The sequence below is a fragment of the Drosophila biarmipes genome, chromosome 2L (genome assembly GCF_025231255.1).
Source record: "Drosophila biarmipes strain raj3 chromosome 2L, RU_DBia_V1.1, whole genome shotgun sequence".
Classification (NCBI taxonomy): Eukaryota; Metazoa; Arthropoda; class Insecta; order Diptera; family Drosophilidae; genus Drosophila; species Drosophila biarmipes.
This window is the reverse complement of record NC_066612.1, coordinates 14,452,102-14,469,443: the sequence shown is the minus strand read 5'-3', so window position 1 is coordinate 14,469,443 and position 17,342 is coordinate 14,452,102. Positions and strand designations below refer to the sequence as shown.

General features: G+C 40.8%; 3 protein-coding genes across 5 annotated transcripts; all 3 read right to left on the bottom strand.

The window, feature by feature from the left end:
* Positions 1-1,159: 1,159 nt before the first annotated feature.
* Positions 1,160-1,953, bottom strand: LOC108033542 (uncharacterized). 3 transcript variants are annotated; one of them, XR_007763359.1, is made up of 3 exons: positions 1,819-1,900; positions 1,562-1,754; positions 1,160-1,484 (listed from the first exon to the last, which is right to left on the bottom strand). XR_007763359.1 is itself a non-coding variant. In XM_017107887.2 (3 exons), exons 1-3 carry the CDS (start codon positions 1,876-1,878, stop codon positions 1,203-1,205), a joined length of 540 nt encoding a protein of 179 aa, XP_016963376.1. In that variant the 5' UTR covers positions 1,879-1,953; the 3' UTR covers positions 1,160-1,202. The 3 variants fall into 3 exon arrangements, 2 of the variants coding, with proteins under 2 accessions (XP_016963376.1, XP_043950263.1); XM_017107887.2 differs by having other exon boundaries at positions 1,562-1,759; positions 1,819-1,953; XM_044094328.2 differs by having other exon boundaries at positions 1,160-1,481; positions 1,562-1,759; positions 1,819-1,953.
* Positions 1,954-2,187: 234 nt separating this feature from the next.
* On the bottom strand, positions 2,188-3,239 carry LOC108033509 (accessory gland protein Acp29AB). Its single transcript, XM_017107852.3, has 2 exons — positions 3,101-3,239; positions 2,188-3,033 (listed from the first exon to the last, which is right to left on the bottom strand). Exons 1-2 carry the CDS (start codon positions 3,167-3,169, stop codon positions 2,290-2,292), a joined length of 813 nt encoding a protein of 270 aa, XP_016963341.1. The 5' UTR covers positions 3,170-3,239; the 3' UTR covers positions 2,188-2,289.
* A 12,830-nt stretch (positions 3,240-16,069) lies between these two features.
* On the bottom strand, positions 16,070-16,828 carry LOC108033592 (uncharacterized). Its single transcript, XM_017107934.3, is given in 5 exon segments — positions 16,070-16,303; positions 16,305-16,391; positions 16,393-16,522; positions 16,579-16,632; positions 16,634-16,828. Coding segments are annotated over 5 exon segments (432 nt in total). The 5' UTR covers positions 16,735-16,828; the 3' UTR covers positions 16,070-16,243.
* Between the last annotated feature and the right edge of the window lie 514 nt (positions 16,829-17,342).

Sequence of the window (17,342 nt, the reverse complement as noted above, 5' to 3'; positions counted from 1 at the left end):
ATCCACAATCTGAAATCTAGAGAAATTGAGTTTCGCCCAATGAAGACATGCCAATAAAACAAGAAATTAAAACTAAATTAGAAATATTATGATTGAAATATAAACAGAAACCACTCCAGTTACAATAGTATTATTCGCTTTAAAACTTTTTCATTATCCAGTTATAAAAAAATCGAAACAAGCCCACGATTCATTTCGGTTAACGAAGAGCAAGAGGCCCCGAGGCTTTCCACTTGACATCTCCGCACTCTGGCACTTTTCTCCTTCTCCAGTTCTCGGTGCACGTCTCGCTTTCTCCATTTCTCCCAGCTGCGACTATCTCCGCTGGAGGCCCACGCTATATGCATTATAATTTGAGTGGCATGTTGAGAGTGGCTTTTGTTTTGCTTTTAATTAGATTTACATTGGCCACTTTTCAGTTGCGCATCCAGTTCAGTTTCGGCCTCCGCCCAATTTTCCCCCGGCCGGCAGGACTTTTCCCGGGCCTTTCATCAAGTCTGGCCTAACTAGCAGTGCGCTTTGTTTATTTTGGCGCCTTCTGCAGTGGCCAACTCCCCCTTTTCGCCCCACTCCCCCTCGGATTCACTCGTCGTCTTGTTGTCCTTTTTTTCGGCTGCTCTTTGTGTTTCTGCCGAGTTATTTTCAACAGCTTCACTTTTTGCACTTCCGCTTTGTGTGTCACTAATTGCTTTTGTGTTGCAGTATTTACAATTGTTTTGATTCATTTCTTGCCCCACCCAAAAGCCCCCTCCACCCCCTCAAAACCCTGGCTGCCTAATTAAATGCACTTTGAATGTCCTGTCTGCACTTGCCCCCAGGCCTTAGCTTCGTGTTCCCTCTAATCACATTCTCTAATGAAATTTAATGAAATCTTGCACCGCACTCAGGCTGCAGAGAATACGGTCAGGTCGATAATCTGTATGCAGGGTATACTCGTTTTTTGGATATGGAAGGCATTTATACATACAATTTTAAATCACTATTGTATCGCAAAATGCAAGTGAAATTCAAAATAAGTTAACAGGTAAGAGACCTAATCTATTTAAATAGAACAGCTTTTTACGATTTTGCAGGAATTGAAAAACTTTCATGCTGTTTAAGAAGAAAATGTACTCCGGAAATCTAAAGGTAAAATTAAAAAAAAGGCGTAATCTGGCAGTTGTCAAAAAAAAAATTGTATTTGGGCCACACGATTTCATTTACTATTTTGAATTTCTCATAGCCCAATAAAGCAAACATATTGCTCCAATTAAGAATTTGACCAAAAGTCCCCAAAACCGTGGAGTTAGTTCGGATTTTTGTTCAGTAAATTGGGGTATTGTTACTTGAATTTCCTTCAGCTTATTCATCTCTTGCATCTTATGTACATTCTGCATGATCGCATTGATAGTTTCCTTTGATAGAGTAGGTCTCATATAATTATCCCATTGAACGTACTCCTCTCTCTCGGAATCTGAGAGTGGCGAAGATAGGGGCTTAGGCTGCTAGAATACAAAGGTATAAATTATTATCACGAAAATATAATATAAATTATAATATGTTAAAAGTTCTCCCAGCTCACTTCTTTATTGTCAAACATCTCATCATTCTCTTTATCGAAAGACTCCTCGTTTGTCCTTAAAGAAGCATTGTCGTTAAGATCTGGATTCTGTTCGATCTTTTTTATGTTTTCTTCTGGTAGATTAAGACCCAAAACATTGTCCAATTGAACTTGCTCTTCCTTTTCGGGATCTGATGTTGGCGGGAATTCGGGCCTAGGCTGCCATGGTACAGACGATATTATAACGAATATAATTTAGGGGAAAAATTCAATAGTACCGCTCCCAAGGTATATTGCCAGGCTATTCCAAAAAATAAAATTACTATTAGGAATTTCATTGCGCCTACGATGTGATCACAACTCAAATAAAATGAAGACTGATTTCACGCCGCCCTAAAGCTCTGAGAATTTTGATAACCCAATAATGAAGAAATTCTCATTTCAATTATACTTATATGTTTCATGGCATAGTTCGCTTGCTTTCGCTTCTCGCAATTTCAGAGTCTTATCTTCTGAAAAGAAATTATTTTTTTTGCTGCTCTCCGGGAACTCAGACTTTTATAAAATGTTATTCATCAGCAAATGCCAGCTGAATATTGTAATTAAAATGAAATTCATAAATGCGTTTTATATTTTATTTGTGATAATTGAAAATAGTAAAATAATAGGACAATTGGTATGAAAACTAGTATTTAATAATAAACATTTTTAAGTTGTCGAATCGTTTTCCCGTCTAATAATACCATTCATCACTGTTCTATTCCAACCAACTTGTTAGTAGTAGGTTTTGAAGTTCTCTCACAGATAAAATTGTTGCTGTCCGAGCACTTTGCATCGGTCATATGCTGATATTTTGGTACCATTTGCACGCAGAACATTAAAAAGAAATGAATTTGGCCTTCCCTCCATTTGAAGAAAGCAGGCTCCTTTCCGGTGGTTTCGGACACAAACATTCCACCGACTCGATGGATATCCACCCAATAGTTACTGATCGGGTCCAATCTGTCCGTTAGCATGGTCCATTCAAGTTCATTTTGGGGACTAAATAGGTTGGCTCCAAGTGATCGACATCTTTTTACAGCCCCATCCCAGTGCGAGTATGTAGAGTTTTCGATGTAGTAGTACTTTTCACCAATCTTTTCGAAAACAACTTCCTTCTTCAATTCTCTAGGTTTGTTTTCCGCGACTCGTTTTTCGATTTCAGAGAGCTTCCCCAAAAAGACGTCATATAAGGCAGTCAATTTGGCTACGCGGTCGCCCAATTCCTCCTTCAAGCTGAATCCCTCCTCCTCAATCTCCTCTGTTTTCCTTGATAAGCCCAAGGAATTGGATCTTGAGCTTACATCGATCGGATTGAGTTGTTTCTCCACCTTTGCAGTTCCCAGCTGCTTTTCCAAGCGGATTAGACTTTGCTCCAGTCTTTCGGCATCAAGAATCTGACGAGATTCCAGTCTTACTAACCTTCGTTCAAGGTCGTCGAAATTGGGTTGGAACTAGCGTGAATTTTAGAGCAATAAAAGGTAATAAGTTTAGTTCCCCAGAGTATGAAAATAAGCTTACCTGCTCTTGCGCGAAAGTACTTTGCCTAGCCATCGCAAACAGGAAAATAATTAGTGGTTTTATCATCATTTTTTACGAACAATAAAACATTCACGCACCAATAAAATTTCTATAAACTTCAACTCTTTCGCTGCAAAACACAAATAGCACTGAATTAACAAGAATTAATTTCAGTTTTTATACAAAATGATAACAAATTATTTTGAAATTGGCTTCCGGCCTTTCCGTCGAACTGTTCTGTGCTTATCTTGAATCGTTCCTACTCCCTCGGGCGATGATAATCTTTTGCTCTTTCAACCGAATAACATGACAATCAAAAAACATTGAAGCACAAGAGCTGATTAGTTGTATAATTTCTGTTGGCTTCACGATCATGGGATCGTTCTTTTCTAATTCTCAACAGCAATTACTCTCTCGTAAGATGATATTAGCTTCGAAATAACAACCAGACCCATACTGACCAAAAAGAAACGTTGGCAACTTTTGTCTCACTATTGATTCTTGGGATTGCATTGAATTCACAACTTGCAATTTAATTAGTTGCGGACGAAAGTTAAATGAGGAAAATAACTCAACGCTTTTTTGAATGGTGCTGCATAATGAGTGAGGCAAGAATATCCAGTCGCTGATGAGGCTGCTAATTCGAAGCCGGAAAAGCTTTTAACCAATTTACATAATTTACCCGGGCTCAGTCCAAATCGTCTGGCCGGCCATTTTTCTCTTGGCCAGCATCAGCTCGCCACCCAACGACATCTTTAAAGAAATTAATTAATGAAATGTTGATTAACTTTTGCCAGCCAGCGAAGTTTGGTTCCGTGCTCCCTTCTTCCGCTTTGCTCCATCTGAGATTTATGTCGAGACATTTATCATGGCTGCAAAGGAGTAAACAAGTCCTGGGCGTTGCGTACTTTTCAAGGACCAGCCGCCTCGTGGGGCGTGAGCATAATCCACAAAATTATGCGCACTGAAGCTATATACAATTCGTAAAATTTATTTTTTAAATCTTTGCAGGGGGCGTGGCGGGACCAGCGGGCCTTGGTTTGGTCTCCTCTTGTCTGGCAGGACTTTCCAGTGGGATGAAATGGCGTGGGCGTGGTCGCCTGATGGCTTGTCCTTGTCTGGGGCTAATTAGCGTGACTGCGCCAAAAAAGCCAAGTGACATTCGCAAGGGTCAGTTGGTAGAAGGGAAGAGTTAAAAAATCAGATTGAGAATTAGCAATGCCCGTTAATGTATTATTTATCATTTTCATTAGTAATTTGGAGGGTTAAATAAGGATCAAACCAACAAGTGTGCTAAAAAGCAATACAATATTTTACAATATACTACTCAATTCGTTTTCTTTTTTTTATTTTACCGCAAGTTATTCATATCCTGGTAAGTAGTTTATCTTATTTGAAGTAATCCGGATCCACAGAAGAAATCGATTGTTTAAATTTCCCAGCACCTTAATAATTTTAAAAGGCGGCAACCGTAGCATTGCTAGTGGTTCCTTTAGTCCTAAACATTCGCTTCAAGCCTTCAAATCGATGTGGCACATCTGGTCCACTATCTCCTCTGCCAAATTGCTATTGTTGTCCCAATCTGCCAGAGTAAGTGCTTTATATACATATCTCATTCGTCCAGCTTGGTCCGGTTTTCCATGTCCTTCTTTTTGACTTTTTATGGTCAATGACTGTAGTTTAAAAATGATATACTGTGGGTTAATTATAACTTGAATTTATTTACGAGGTTTTGGAAAATCCTGCTGGAAAAAAAATCAAATTTCTCGTTTATTGATATTCCGGAAAACTTCTGAGTTGACGAGAAAGTAAAAAACCTGCTTTATTTTCTTTTTCATTATTAGTTATATTAAATAAAATTTATGTTAGGTTAATAAGATTTATAAATATACTTTATAATTTGATTTTTAAGCAAATAATGAGTACTAGTGGTTCTAAAATGTTAGAGAGATGCAATTTCATTTTAATGAAATAAGGTTATAACTCTGACTTTCAGCAACTTAACCGCCTTAGGGATGTAGAATTTTTCTGAAACTGTTTTCGTATGGAGCAGCTGATTTACAGATGAAAGCAAGTCAGTGTTTCAGGCATCACCCTAATTAAATCCAACATTTCCGCACCGCGGAAATGTGGCCCTCTTTAACTTCCCTGAATCCGAAGTGATCGAATTCCACAAAGGGTATTTAATAGCACATTTGGCATCGCGCGTCGCATCTCGCTGCCCGTAATGCGATTAATCATTGTCCATTGGATTGTTTTGAGGGTCGCCCGTGGAACTCGTCAAGTTGGCCCTGCTCGTTGTTACTGTTTCGCCTGATTGATTTATGTTTCTAAGCCCATTGTTTGGCGCACAAGTGGAGGGGGTTCGGGGCCGTCCGAGAGGCTTAATTAGTTTGACCCAGGTGTTTTCGAGGCGAATGGCCGAAAGGAAAAGGTCTCAAGCTACAAGGGCTATTAGTCAAAGTCGTGTGATAAGTCACGGCGAAAGGCTTAACGCTTGAAGCGCCGGGGCAGGGGTGGATTTATCGCGGGTCTGATTATAGAAGTGCACAAAAAATGGCTGGCCAATAAAGCATTTGCGACGTGAGATTCATACCTTTTGTGCGGCCCTATAAATAACATGACACAATCTATGGCAAAAACATTATTTGGCAATAAAATGGAAATCGATTCGAGCCAAAGTTGACAAATGGCGGGCAAGGAACAAATGGAGCGCCGTAAGAAAAATAATATCGACTATCAAGGATTTTCCGACTGCTCCTGCTGCTGCCCCAGCTCCTGGCTGCTGTGACAATTTACATGGCCCAATTGAAGTCCCCTTTCCCGTGCTTTTCCCGCCCCAATGGCTTTTCCCTTCTCCCAATCGCCCTGCCACGTCGTTCAAATTGAAATTTTTCCGAAAAACCCCACAGACCCACACTGGTGCACTCGCAGGACACACGTATGTGTGCATGGGACATCCTTTTGTGCTCCGCTCCCTTTGTACTTGTCATTTATGAAAATTTGTTTATTTTCGTAATGCTCCATTTGCAAATGTACCCAAAGTAAATATTGCAGCTGGAGATGGAGTTTCGCTCTGTGAGTTATTTTTTATGGTCCTGACTGCGGAGCATAATTCATGCGCCTTTTGTTAACATTTACATGACCCCCATTGCCCCTGGAAATTTATTGGGAAAAACAAGCTGTCATATTACGAATACGCTGAAAAAATATATTTTTGTTGATTTAATTAAACAAAGGTGCGCCTACAATGCATTATGAAATATGTGCGATTTTTCATACATTTAAATTATTGCTGCAAATTAAATTACCGATTTTTTTACATAATTTATGATTGGGTTTGCAATTAGTTATATTGCACATTTCTTTCCATGAATTTTATAAATAAGCACTCTCACATATAACCTTCAAAATATTTCCAACGTAACGTTTGCACTTTTAGGTTATTTTTTAAATTTTAATTTCCTTCCCTTAAAAACGCTTAAACTCGATCTCATTATGAAAGGTATATGTTCCTTATTCATTGAAATTTTTTCTCCATTCGTACTTTGATTAAGTATTCATTATTGATTATAAATTCTCGTATAGATTTAATAGCGTAAATTATGGCATAAGCTTTCAGCAAGGACATGGTCCTGCGCCGGCTGGCAGCCGACAACAGCAAGGACAGTTAAATTAATTGGCAATTAATTATAGTTTGTGCTAAATGAGCCAGCATGTTATTGTGTGTGCTAACAAGCCATGGCCGTACACAATTAAGACTATTTATTCTTGATCAATTAAATCGCACTTTTGTTCTGAAATTTTTTTGGTGGCCTTTGGGAAATTTAATTGAATTGAAAAGTGCATATATCTGTGATAAATAATTATCAACGGATTGGGTATGAGTGTTTTCTATAGTCGAAACTTAAAGACAAGAAACTTTTAAAAAAAACCTCACTTTTTAATAAGTTTCTACCCTGCAGAAAGAGAAATTTTCTACATGGACATAATAATTTTTAGAACACTGATGTTATTAGTCTATTAATATTGGTAAAAAAATTTTTATTCTGAATGAATTTGGCAAAATAAAATAAATATTTTATTACTCATAAATATGAGTCACATAAAAATACGAATTTTAATACGCTTCCAGTTTTTTTCTATTTTGTTCCCCATACAATGGCAATGACGAATTTGCTAATCGCGAAACGAAGCTTAAACCATTGACCCATAAAGCAAATGTCAATAGAGAGAAAGCAATAACAAAAAACTTTCGCCGGCCATGGGTTTTTAATAAATTTCCATAGCCATGGCTGGCTAACTACCCGGCATTTCCACTCACTTTCCACCACCAAAAAAAGAGGAAACCAGCAAAGCGAACTGTAAACATATTTCCCATATTACGTCACAGTGGCTTGTCAGAAGGACTCGCAACATCAAATGATGGCCAAGGCAGGCAAGCAAGCCGAAGGGGCAAATAAACAAACAGCAGTGAGGAGGTGACGGGGGCTAGGGGTTGGGGAAACCCGCCAGCGAGCCATAAAAATAGCTGGGCCAAAACCATTCAAACTTATGCTGGGCCAGAGCCACCAAAAGCCAGCTCGCGACTGGCGCTTATATTTTATTGCTATTATCCTGTTTACTCCATGTTTATGCACACACACAGTGGCACTCACAGGATCTTACACCGACGGGGGAGCACATGTTCATTTCTGCAATGGTGTGCGAATTAGTTGTGGCAGTCAAATGAAAGTAGACTCCTCGATTTTTCGCTTTTCATTTACATTTTTTCGGCACCCTTCCCAAAAGCATATCGCTTCGTTTAATCTAGCCAATTCAGCTTTCTAAATATATTTTATATATTTTAAAAATATATTTCCTTTAAGGAATATTTAATATTTTGAATTAAAGTTTATATTCTTCGTAACATATTTATCATTTTTAATAAAACAGAATATATATATCTTATCTATTAAAAACTCAGGTGTTTATTAGATTTTAAGAGTGTGAAAGGAATATATTTGTTGTCTTTATTAAAAACTCACATATTTATAAGGTTTGAAGAGTATTAAAGACTGCGGATATCCCGACTCCCGCACCCATATTTTTCTCCTTTTCGCTTTCGTTCAATTGAAACGGACAAGTCGGTGGTTTTGGGGTGGATTGAAGATTCGAGGGGTGGAGCACCATAGTTTAGTGACGTGTTTATATTCACGCACATACGGAATCCCGAGTCAGATGTCGCCGTGTGGTTTTTACGAGATGTCCCCCACCCGAGGGCTTCCTTTATTGGCCAGTTGGCAGGGGGGAAAAGTGCTGGCCTTGTACCTTTTCTCCGGGCTCCTTTTGGACAGAAGTCACCAACTGGCTAAACAGCCAGCGAATCGGGCGAAAGTCCCATTGTTCAGTGCCCCCCTTTGTTGGACTTCCACTTGGGGTTAAAAGCATTGAATATCTAAGGAGACAACACTGTCATATTTTCAAATTGAGTGTACAAGTGCTTTCACTGAACTTTTGCCCATGCGAATTGGGTTGGATATTGGAGGGTCCAACGCACATTTGTTAGCTTTAATAAACATTTATATGACTTTGGCTTAAGTGCTGCACACTTTCCGGGGCTGGCGACCAAGGAGCAGGGTTGGGGGCAAACAAATAAATTACGTCGCCAGCATCTAAGGACAACAAATCAAGTAATGCATGCATAAATTCAACAATTTCCACAAGTAGCCAGGAAAGTAGGTGAAAACTCGCCCGTCCCCAGGCATTTTCCACCCGCTTTTCTGCTTTTCCAATGACTCGCTCTGTAATTTATGACTTGACGCTGGAGCAACCACAAAACCAGAAGCAAAGGCACCAGCAGCACCACCACTAAAACCAATGACAATTTTCGGAACAATTTTCGCGAGAGATAGAAATGGAGTGGCGGGGTAAGCGGGAAAGGCGCGGCGAAGATGCCTAGATGCCTCAAGAAGTGCCCAAGTGCGCCGGTGGTTGTGAGGCAAAATTGTAAAATTGTTGAAATATAAAACTTTCCGCTGCATAGCGAGCTAACGATGTGGAAACCTGAAGAAAGTTGTGTTATCAATTTCAGGAGCAACAAATAAATTTAAATTTACCACAAAGGACGGGCCCGGGCCGTAGTCTTACCAAAAATTATGACCAGGAGGGCCAAAGGCTCAGCGAAGATTCCCAAAGTTATGGGCGAACTTTGATTTGAGGTTTTAAAATTAAAGGCAGTACTTAGAACACGATTTTATTTAAGTGTCGTATTTTATTTCGATTTTAGATCGAGAAACTTTGCCTTTTTCACCTTTTAAAGCCAAAAAATTGTGAATATTTTTACAGCACTTTATTCTATGTGTTGGGGAAGTCAGCAGAAAGTGATAAGTGGTATTTTTGGTTATAAAATCAATTTCCCCTCTAGCCATGCAATTTCCGAAAGCAATAATTATGCCAAGTGTCAATGCAAAAAAGCGAAGGAAGGACCGCAAAGAAAGGAAAGTGGTGAAAGGGGAAAGAAAAACTATCTTTCCTTGACCCCCGCCTCCATTTCCCCAGCCACAATTAATAACGTTCTGTATGTGGGTGTCTGTTTGGCACAAATCTTGAGCAGAGCCCCATAAATCCTTGAGCATTTAATTCGAACAATAGGGAAAATAATTACGAGTGCCGAGCACGTGAGTCGAGGGCTCTTCAGCGGTTTGGGGACGGTTAACAATTGCTGCGGGTGGAGTGAGCGAATCCGGATAAGCCGTGAAAAAATTACACCCACAGACGAAGGCTCTGAATCTCTGACTGACGGACTGGCTCGTCCAACTGACAGTCAGCCGGAAGCAGCAACAAAGTCTCCCTGCCCCACATGCGAGTGCGAGGGTGCGCAAGTGGGTTGACTTGTCAGGCAGTTAATCTAACCCATCAGGAGCCAGCCAGCTATCCAGATATTCCAGTCAGCGGAAAGCGCCGTACACCAGGTGCAATTAAGAATTTTGCACGGAAGCCAAGTCAAGTCAACATGCACGGCAAGGAAAGGGGGAGGGATGGGCACGAGGATACTTTCTAGGCTTCAGTACACTGGGAATTATATTTTCTAAGATATTTATATATATTTTAAACACTAAAAAATTTATACCTTTTTTGAAGATTTTCAAAATAAATTTATTAAATACTAATCATCAATTTTGTGCAAATCACAAATTAATACAAATGAATACATAGTTTAAGTAACAAAAATAATAAAGTTAGTACCCCAATATATTATATGAAATGTATTAGTAAATTAAATGTAATGTTAATTGCTAGTGTTTCCATATAGAGTGGAAAGTCACACATTCGTTAACCATGTTAAATAAACCTGGATTTGTTTTGAAGTGCAAATGCCCAGGTATTCATCGCTATCTTCCCACCTCCGTTTACCTTGCTCCGCTCCTTGTGCTCGTTTACTATTCATTGTAGCGTGCCATTAAGATTTGTTGTTTGAATACATTTACCATTTGTTAGTGCAGCGCTCTGGACGCCCAGTGCCACGGTGTGCGCGTCCGTATCTGTGAGTCTGCGGATCCGGCTATGTATTCGGTATCTGTGTAACTGCGCGCTGTGTGCGTGTGTTCGCTTCTGCACTCGCAGCAATTATTTACTCGCGCTTAAAGCTAAAAGGCTTTAATTGCGCGATTATTTGTCTTCTTCATTAAGCGAAACACGCAAATCTCAAAGGCAAAGGGAAAAGGCTTTGAATTAAGCGGCTGACGGGTGAAGTGGGGTTAGGGGCGGAAATTGGAAGGAGAAAGTAGAAAGCAACAAAGACAGACATGTTGGGTGTAGATGGGTGTGTATGTGTGTGGGGGACAGTGGGTGCCATGGGTTCGCCAAGGGAAAATGTCTAAGATGATGGCAGTAAACTTGTTAGTTGGAATGAGGTGAAATTAGTTTGATGAGGGAAATATTTGGAGTGAGAAATGTTTTAATGGGTGCCTTAAATACATTTAAATAGAACAATTATTCCTGGGGAGAATGAAAACGTAGAAAAAAAAGGGAAGGGAATTTAAAAGGAATTTATAAGGGATTTAACTCATGAGTAGACGTCTGCTTGTATGTCCAGTTTTTTTGCCAATAAAATATATCTTACATATCTTAAATATATTTTTACATTTTATATACAAAATTATTACTTACTTACAAAATTATTACTTAGGCTTTTTTCATTTTTCTGTGTGGATATCCCATTCTCGAAATTCTTTTCGACAATAATATACCAAGCTGCAACTGACGATGACTTTCCCCACCCACTGTTTGCTGCACATGAAATACTCCCACACTTCTGCTCCACAGACATGCCCCAACAGCAAAACACATATTCAGCGAAAGTTTCTAAATTATTACAAAACAAGCAGTCAAACAAACGGCCACATCAACGCCATCACCAGCCACCAGAGCAATTTGTGCCAGGAGTATCTCGTCGGAGTCGTGGACGTTTGGCTAAGTATATATATTGGCGAAAACAAGAACGGCCACGGACGACGATGGCGACGAGGACAATTAAAAGCACACCTTTTGCAGTCGCCAAGCTGCTCCTCAATAATTGACGAGGCCTCCGACCCGCCCCCGAGTTCAGGTCTTTAAGCCCTTTCTTCGCGGATCCGGACAAAGGGGAACATCGCGCGAAAATGTTGCAACGTTTTAGTTTTAATTTCAGTGGGCGAGGGATGGTGTCACACTGAAAGGAAATACTTAAAAATACTATATTTATTGTAGATTTAAAATCGTTATTTACTATCGCATTATTTCTTGGAATGACTGTATTAGAAAGCTTTATATAAATGGGATGGAATACAAAATTTATAAGTGTCACTGCTATGGGTAAATTAAGAAGCTTCAATTAAAATTGTGTTATAATCATAGTATTTCTCTTTAGTAGAGCTCTAACTAAAAGGCAAAATTTGTATATAAGTGAAAGTTTTACCAGCGGTTTGGTATCTAATTCTACCTAAATTTATAAATCTGTAATAAAATTTTAAAAACTTTATAGGAAATAACACATTACTGCATACCATTTTAAAGGAGCACGTAGTATTTCTTTCTCTGTGAGGAATGGCACAGAGGAATTTAACCTTAGCGCCAAGTGTTTTATTATGTAGTTTCAGTTGTTGGAATGTGTTAAGGATGCCGCACGTGTTACCGCCTCCCCACCAATTCCGCTTTTCGTATTACTTCGTGCGCGAAATTAAGCCAAAGTTGAAGTTTTTCGGCGGGGATGGCTGCTGGGTGGTGGGCTGGTGGGTGGCTGGAACGGAAGCCAACCGCCAAGGCAGCGGCAGAAGGAAAAGTTGCTTCCTTCCCCGCTCCCACTGGCGCTGCGCTGGCAATCAAAGCGCTGAGTCAGTTAGTCAGACATATTGGATCGTGTGATGGAGGAGGGGTCAGATAAGCCAGCTTGGAACGGGTCGCTGCCAATTGCATGATAGTGGCTCTGGCTCTCGGCTTTGGCCATGGCTTTAGCCAGATCCGAGACAATGTAAGCGGACGGACCTCGCTGGAAGACACCTTCGAACTGAGCCGCGCCGACCTGGCCCGGAGGAGCGAACTCGGGTGCGTGACTAAGGGTATTTAAAGCCGCCGGAAGCAGTTCCAATTTAAGTTGCAGCCAGGGGCTCGGCCGGCAAATCGGACTGAAACATCGGGTTGGTCGGGGCTGAGGCGCCAATAGGGTTGCATTCATTAAGCTGACTCAGCCATCGGGGGCAAGTTTAAAGACTCCTAATGCTGTTGATATTTCAGCAGTGCCCTAAGAGGGGCAGCCAAAGTTTTCTCGACTCGCGGCAAACATCAAACAGTGGTCAACAGAAGTTGGGCCTCAGGTACTCTTCAAAAATCGAAACAAATCTCTATTTAAATCAATTAAAAATGGCTCAAAAGTTAATCACTTCATCTCCATAAGCTCAAATGATAAGATATATTTGACTAAACCTCTTTGGATTAACTTTTTATAATTTATAAATAATAATAAATAATTTGGTTAGCTCCAATGCCGACTGATTTGTTACCCAGTGTTAACCTAACAAGGCATTTGCCTGGCGCACAGTCTTCGCCCGAAATTCCCGCCTTGTTATACTTTCTTCTCCTTGGCTTTTTTGGCAGAAACTAATTTAAGTGCGAGGCCAACGGCGGGGCGGCAGCCACATCATTAAGTCGAAGACGAAGGCGCAGTCGAAGCCGTTTTATTTGCTTAAAATTTCATTGAAGATGCGCTCGGCAGCGCCGCGTCTCCTTGTGGCGAAATTAAAACTGCTGGTTAAGACAAAGATGGAGATGCAGATGCAAAGATGCAACCGCTTGTGCGAAAAACTTTATCCTGCTGGCTTTTTGTGGGCACAATCATTATACGCCCAACTTTGATTGAGGCCGGCGCTCCTCTCGGCTCTGGGTTGTCAGTCTGGCCGACCCACCGAGGGCACATTATGCCAATCCCGACTCCGTTCCGCACCCGCCCCAGCTCCCCTTGGATCGTATGGTATCTGTATCTAGCCCCCTCGATAGACAACTATTTACACAGGCTGTCGCGCAGCAAAGTTTCCCGTATGCGGGAGATCCGAGTTCAGGGAGAATGGGAAGTGCACTCGGAGAAAAAGGTGATTGATTTACTCAAGTAACTACGTATTCATTCAAGAAATAAATCCTGAGTTTCAATATATGTATAGTTAGTTGTACGTGTATATATGAGTATGGTATTTTATAGTACAATTAAACTGAAAAATATATGGTCTAATGTTGGCTTAAATAATCTTTGAAAATCCGTTTATTAAATGTATTAATAATTTACTTATAAACGAGTTTTTTTTTTTAATTGTTAGTTAAATTAGTTAACAAATTCATAATTTGTATTGATGGTACTATTTCCCTGTTATTCAATTTGTAATATTTTTCAGTACTCCTATTCCTGTCAAATAATGTTGAGATCTGATTCTTAAAATCAATGTTATATCCTATTTCTTCTAGTGTTTGAGCAGCGCACATAAAATTCGAAATTCGGCAACTTTTAACGCACCCGCATGCATTTCAACTTGCTTCAAATTGTTGCAAATAAAACGCAACCCCATCGGCTTCCTCCAACCCCATCGCAGATCCATTCCTATCCCCAGACACCCAGCGTTTGAATCAGCTCGTAATTTCTTTAATAGTGGTTCATCATTGGCGGGGATGCGGAAAGGGGTAGGTGGCGCAGGGTGGCCCAGTGGGTGGTACGTGTGCGCTAAGTGGTTGTTAGCATGCATTCTGCATGGTGGGTGTGGTTCAGGTAAAAATACTTGTGTTAATTTATATGCCCCCTCGACTGCCGTTCGCATTGCCCGAAAACCCGCCGTCTATGTGGATCTATGTGAGTGTTGCAGCAGATTGCGTTTGCTTGTTAAGCGCAGATTTGTCAATTAGGCTGACGTTAACTGGTACATAAAACGACGCGGGAACGGAACTTTTGATGGGGCTTCTGAGAGCGACAAAAAAGAATCTGGTTGGTGCCCAAACAGGGATACCCATCAAATGGAACTACCACATATGATGAAAATGGATTAGGAAAATTGTCTGTGAAAACGTGAAAATATTGAGCTAACAAAAAGTTACTATCTCTATGGTTAATGGAGTTTCGAGACTGTTTTGCTATATTCCAATAGGGTTTTTAGTAGAGCAATTAAAGGGCTTTAAAATATACTCGTAAGCTAACTGCATTCGGCATTGATTACCAATTATTTTCAGATTTCACCAATATATCAAATATATAGATACTGATGAAAAACGACCCTATTAACTTCTATATTAAATCTATAATTAAACATCATCTTATTTTAATCGAGAAATAAGGTTAATTAGAAAATAAGCATGGGCTTTTCCTAATTTCTTCCTGAATTTTAGTTTTCTTTCCCCATCATGAAAAAAGTTTTTTTAAACGCGACCTAAGAGCCGATTCTATAGTGCCATTGATTGCAAGGGGTACGCGTCGACAATGGAATGATATACAATATAGTTCCAGGGTAAGGAGAAGCCGTGTTATGGGGACTTTTGGGGAGGCAGGATGCCAAATCCGATTTGTTGTTTGGCGGGCATCTAATCAACCAAATTTAGTGTCATTTCAGCGCAGCGTGTGCGTGCGACATGTAAAGAAGCATTTTTGCAAGTATCAATGACAGACAGGACGCTGCGGGTGTCATCAATTTGAGTTTGTTCCGCCCCCTTTGCGTCCTCGGCCCGTTTCGCCACTGATTTGCGCTGATTTTGCAGCCGCTGCCAGGACACATAGATACACTGCCGAAAAGGGACTCGAAACCGGATGAAGAGAAAAAACTATTCCTTTTTTCTTGGCAAAAAACACTTCACACGAAACTCCGATGATGGCAGCCCCGAATCGCAGGAATCTTAAGCTCAAATTTTTTAAAACCTATAAATACAAATTAAAATAGTCACCCATTTTTTCGAGTGCACAAGAGAAGAGCACAGGGAAAAAACCATCAAATCCATCAACGGGTTGAAATTGCAACATTCAACAAAGAGCTCCCTGGCAAAAAAAATGGGAAAAGCGAAGCCAAAGGACAACATGCTGATGCTTCAATGCTGATGGTGGGGTGCCAGGAGGGGTGGGGTGCTGATGACTCTGCCACCCGTCGAGGCTGCGTGACACGAATCCCAGGCCAAGGCGTGTCCAAAGTAGATGCCGCTTAAAAATTTAAATTGTATTTGCGGGCGCTGTGGGGCGATGATTCGGCAGGTGGTGCACACTAAATCATGGCAAAAATGTGCCCAGCTACAGTGTTCAATACCCTCGGGGAATGCCATCAGGTGTGAGGCATGAGGGACTTTTTTGAATTTGAATCAGGGACATAAAGCTATAGCATGTCTATTCAAATCAAAGTGTGCAAAGGGTAATCTTTGGTGAAATATTTTGCTGATACTTAAAAATGGCGCCCAAAAGTGGGGCGTTAGGTACTTGAAGTAAGTGTTTAAAACATAAAGAGTTGAAATGACATTACGTTTTTGGAAATTAAATTAAACCTCTTTTCTCGTTTGCACCAAACTTTAACTTGCATTTACATTCAATATTTTACGAGACTGTGAGCTGGGTCCTTCCAAGCGATACCCAGAGACTAATCCACTCTCCGGTTATCAGTGGCAGCCCAACTGCTACATGCGCACCCCGAAAACCACCCACCACCCTTTAGCCTTAACGAGCCACAAGCGACACTCTCATACCGCCTTTGGTTCTCATGTAAAAAATTGCACATAAAAATTGCAAAAGCCTTTGCGTTCTTCTTGGCCGCCGGATGGTGGTTTTGGGTGGTTTGGCTGGTTCGGCGTGTTTTCGCTGGCTGGGGGCCGTACAGTGTCTGAAATTCAATCGTAGATCCCGGTTTCGGGGCTGGAAGACGAAAGATGGAAGCCACCCGGGCACGGGCACACCTGCTGATGAGTAAATCTTAAGTGCAATAAAGAAGGAGACGCAACAAAATCCAAAGTACGTGCAGCTGAACCCGGCCGGAGAGCCCGGAGAACATGGAGAGCCCCGGCTAACCCGGAGGATATCCCCGGAACCCGAACCGAACTGAGCTGGGCGCACACTTACTTAGTGGGATTTCGGTCGTGTTCAAAGTTTGCCATTCTTTTAAGTAGTACATACGTATATGTACTGCGGAATATATAGGGGGATTTTTTGTTTTGCTCCACTTTAACGTTAAATCGTAAATTTTGCAAAAATGAAAACTTTGAAGCGCCTACGTGACGCACTGAAGTAGATTTTATTTCCCCTGCCCAGGTACGAAAGTAGTTCGCCGGATTCCGGGCGCAAAAGTTACGCAAAACTCGGTGGCAAGTGTTAAGTGCGTTTGGGCTTAGCCAGCCAGAAGAGACCTCTCACTTCTAGCCCTAGCCTCCGCCAGTATTTTCCCTGGCCTTTTTCACCACCCCACGCCCATTTTCCACCCGCAGAACAGCTAGTTAGGAGAAAAGCCTTTGCCGCAGCTGAAGTTTCTGAGTTGGCAAGAAAATTGCGAAGCTATTGCACGGAAGAAGTTGCCATAACAATGACCTGAAGGAGTTTCGCAACTGTTAAAAAGGTTTTGGACCCCACGACTGGGCCGAGTCGGGAGCAAAGGTCAAACAGCTTTCGCGAACTTTTACTTGCAAAATGCAAAAAGCGTATACAATTGATTGAAATTAATAGTACGACAAGAATGCTTCCAAATTGGTTTATTAATTTAATTGCATAAAAAAGTTTTAGAACTAT

What these genes read in the sequence shown, in the direction of transcription:
- LOC108033542 (XM_017107887.2), bottom strand. Translation starts at nt 1,878, where the DNA reads ATGAAATTCCTAATAGTAATTTTATTTTTTGGAATAGCCTGGCAATAT. An exon ending in GGCAATATACCTTGGGAGCG is followed by an intron (nt 1,760 to 1,818) that starts GTACTATTGAAT and finishes GTACCATGGCAG; the next exon opens with CCTAGGCCCGAATTCCCGCC. An exon ending in AGATGTTTGACAATAAAGAA is followed by an intron (nt 1,485 to 1,561) that starts GTGAGCTGGGAG and finishes TTTGTATTCTAG; the next exon opens with CAGCCTAAGCCCCTATCTTC.
- LOC108033509 (XM_017107852.3), bottom strand. Translation starts at nt 3,169, where the DNA reads ATGATGATAAAACCACTAATTATTTTCCTGTTTGCGATGGCTAGGCAA. An exon ending in GTACTTTCGCGCAAGAGCAG is followed by an intron (nt 3,034 to 3,100) that starts GTAAGCTTATTT and finishes AATTCACGCTAG; the next exon opens with TTCCAACCCAATTTCGACGA.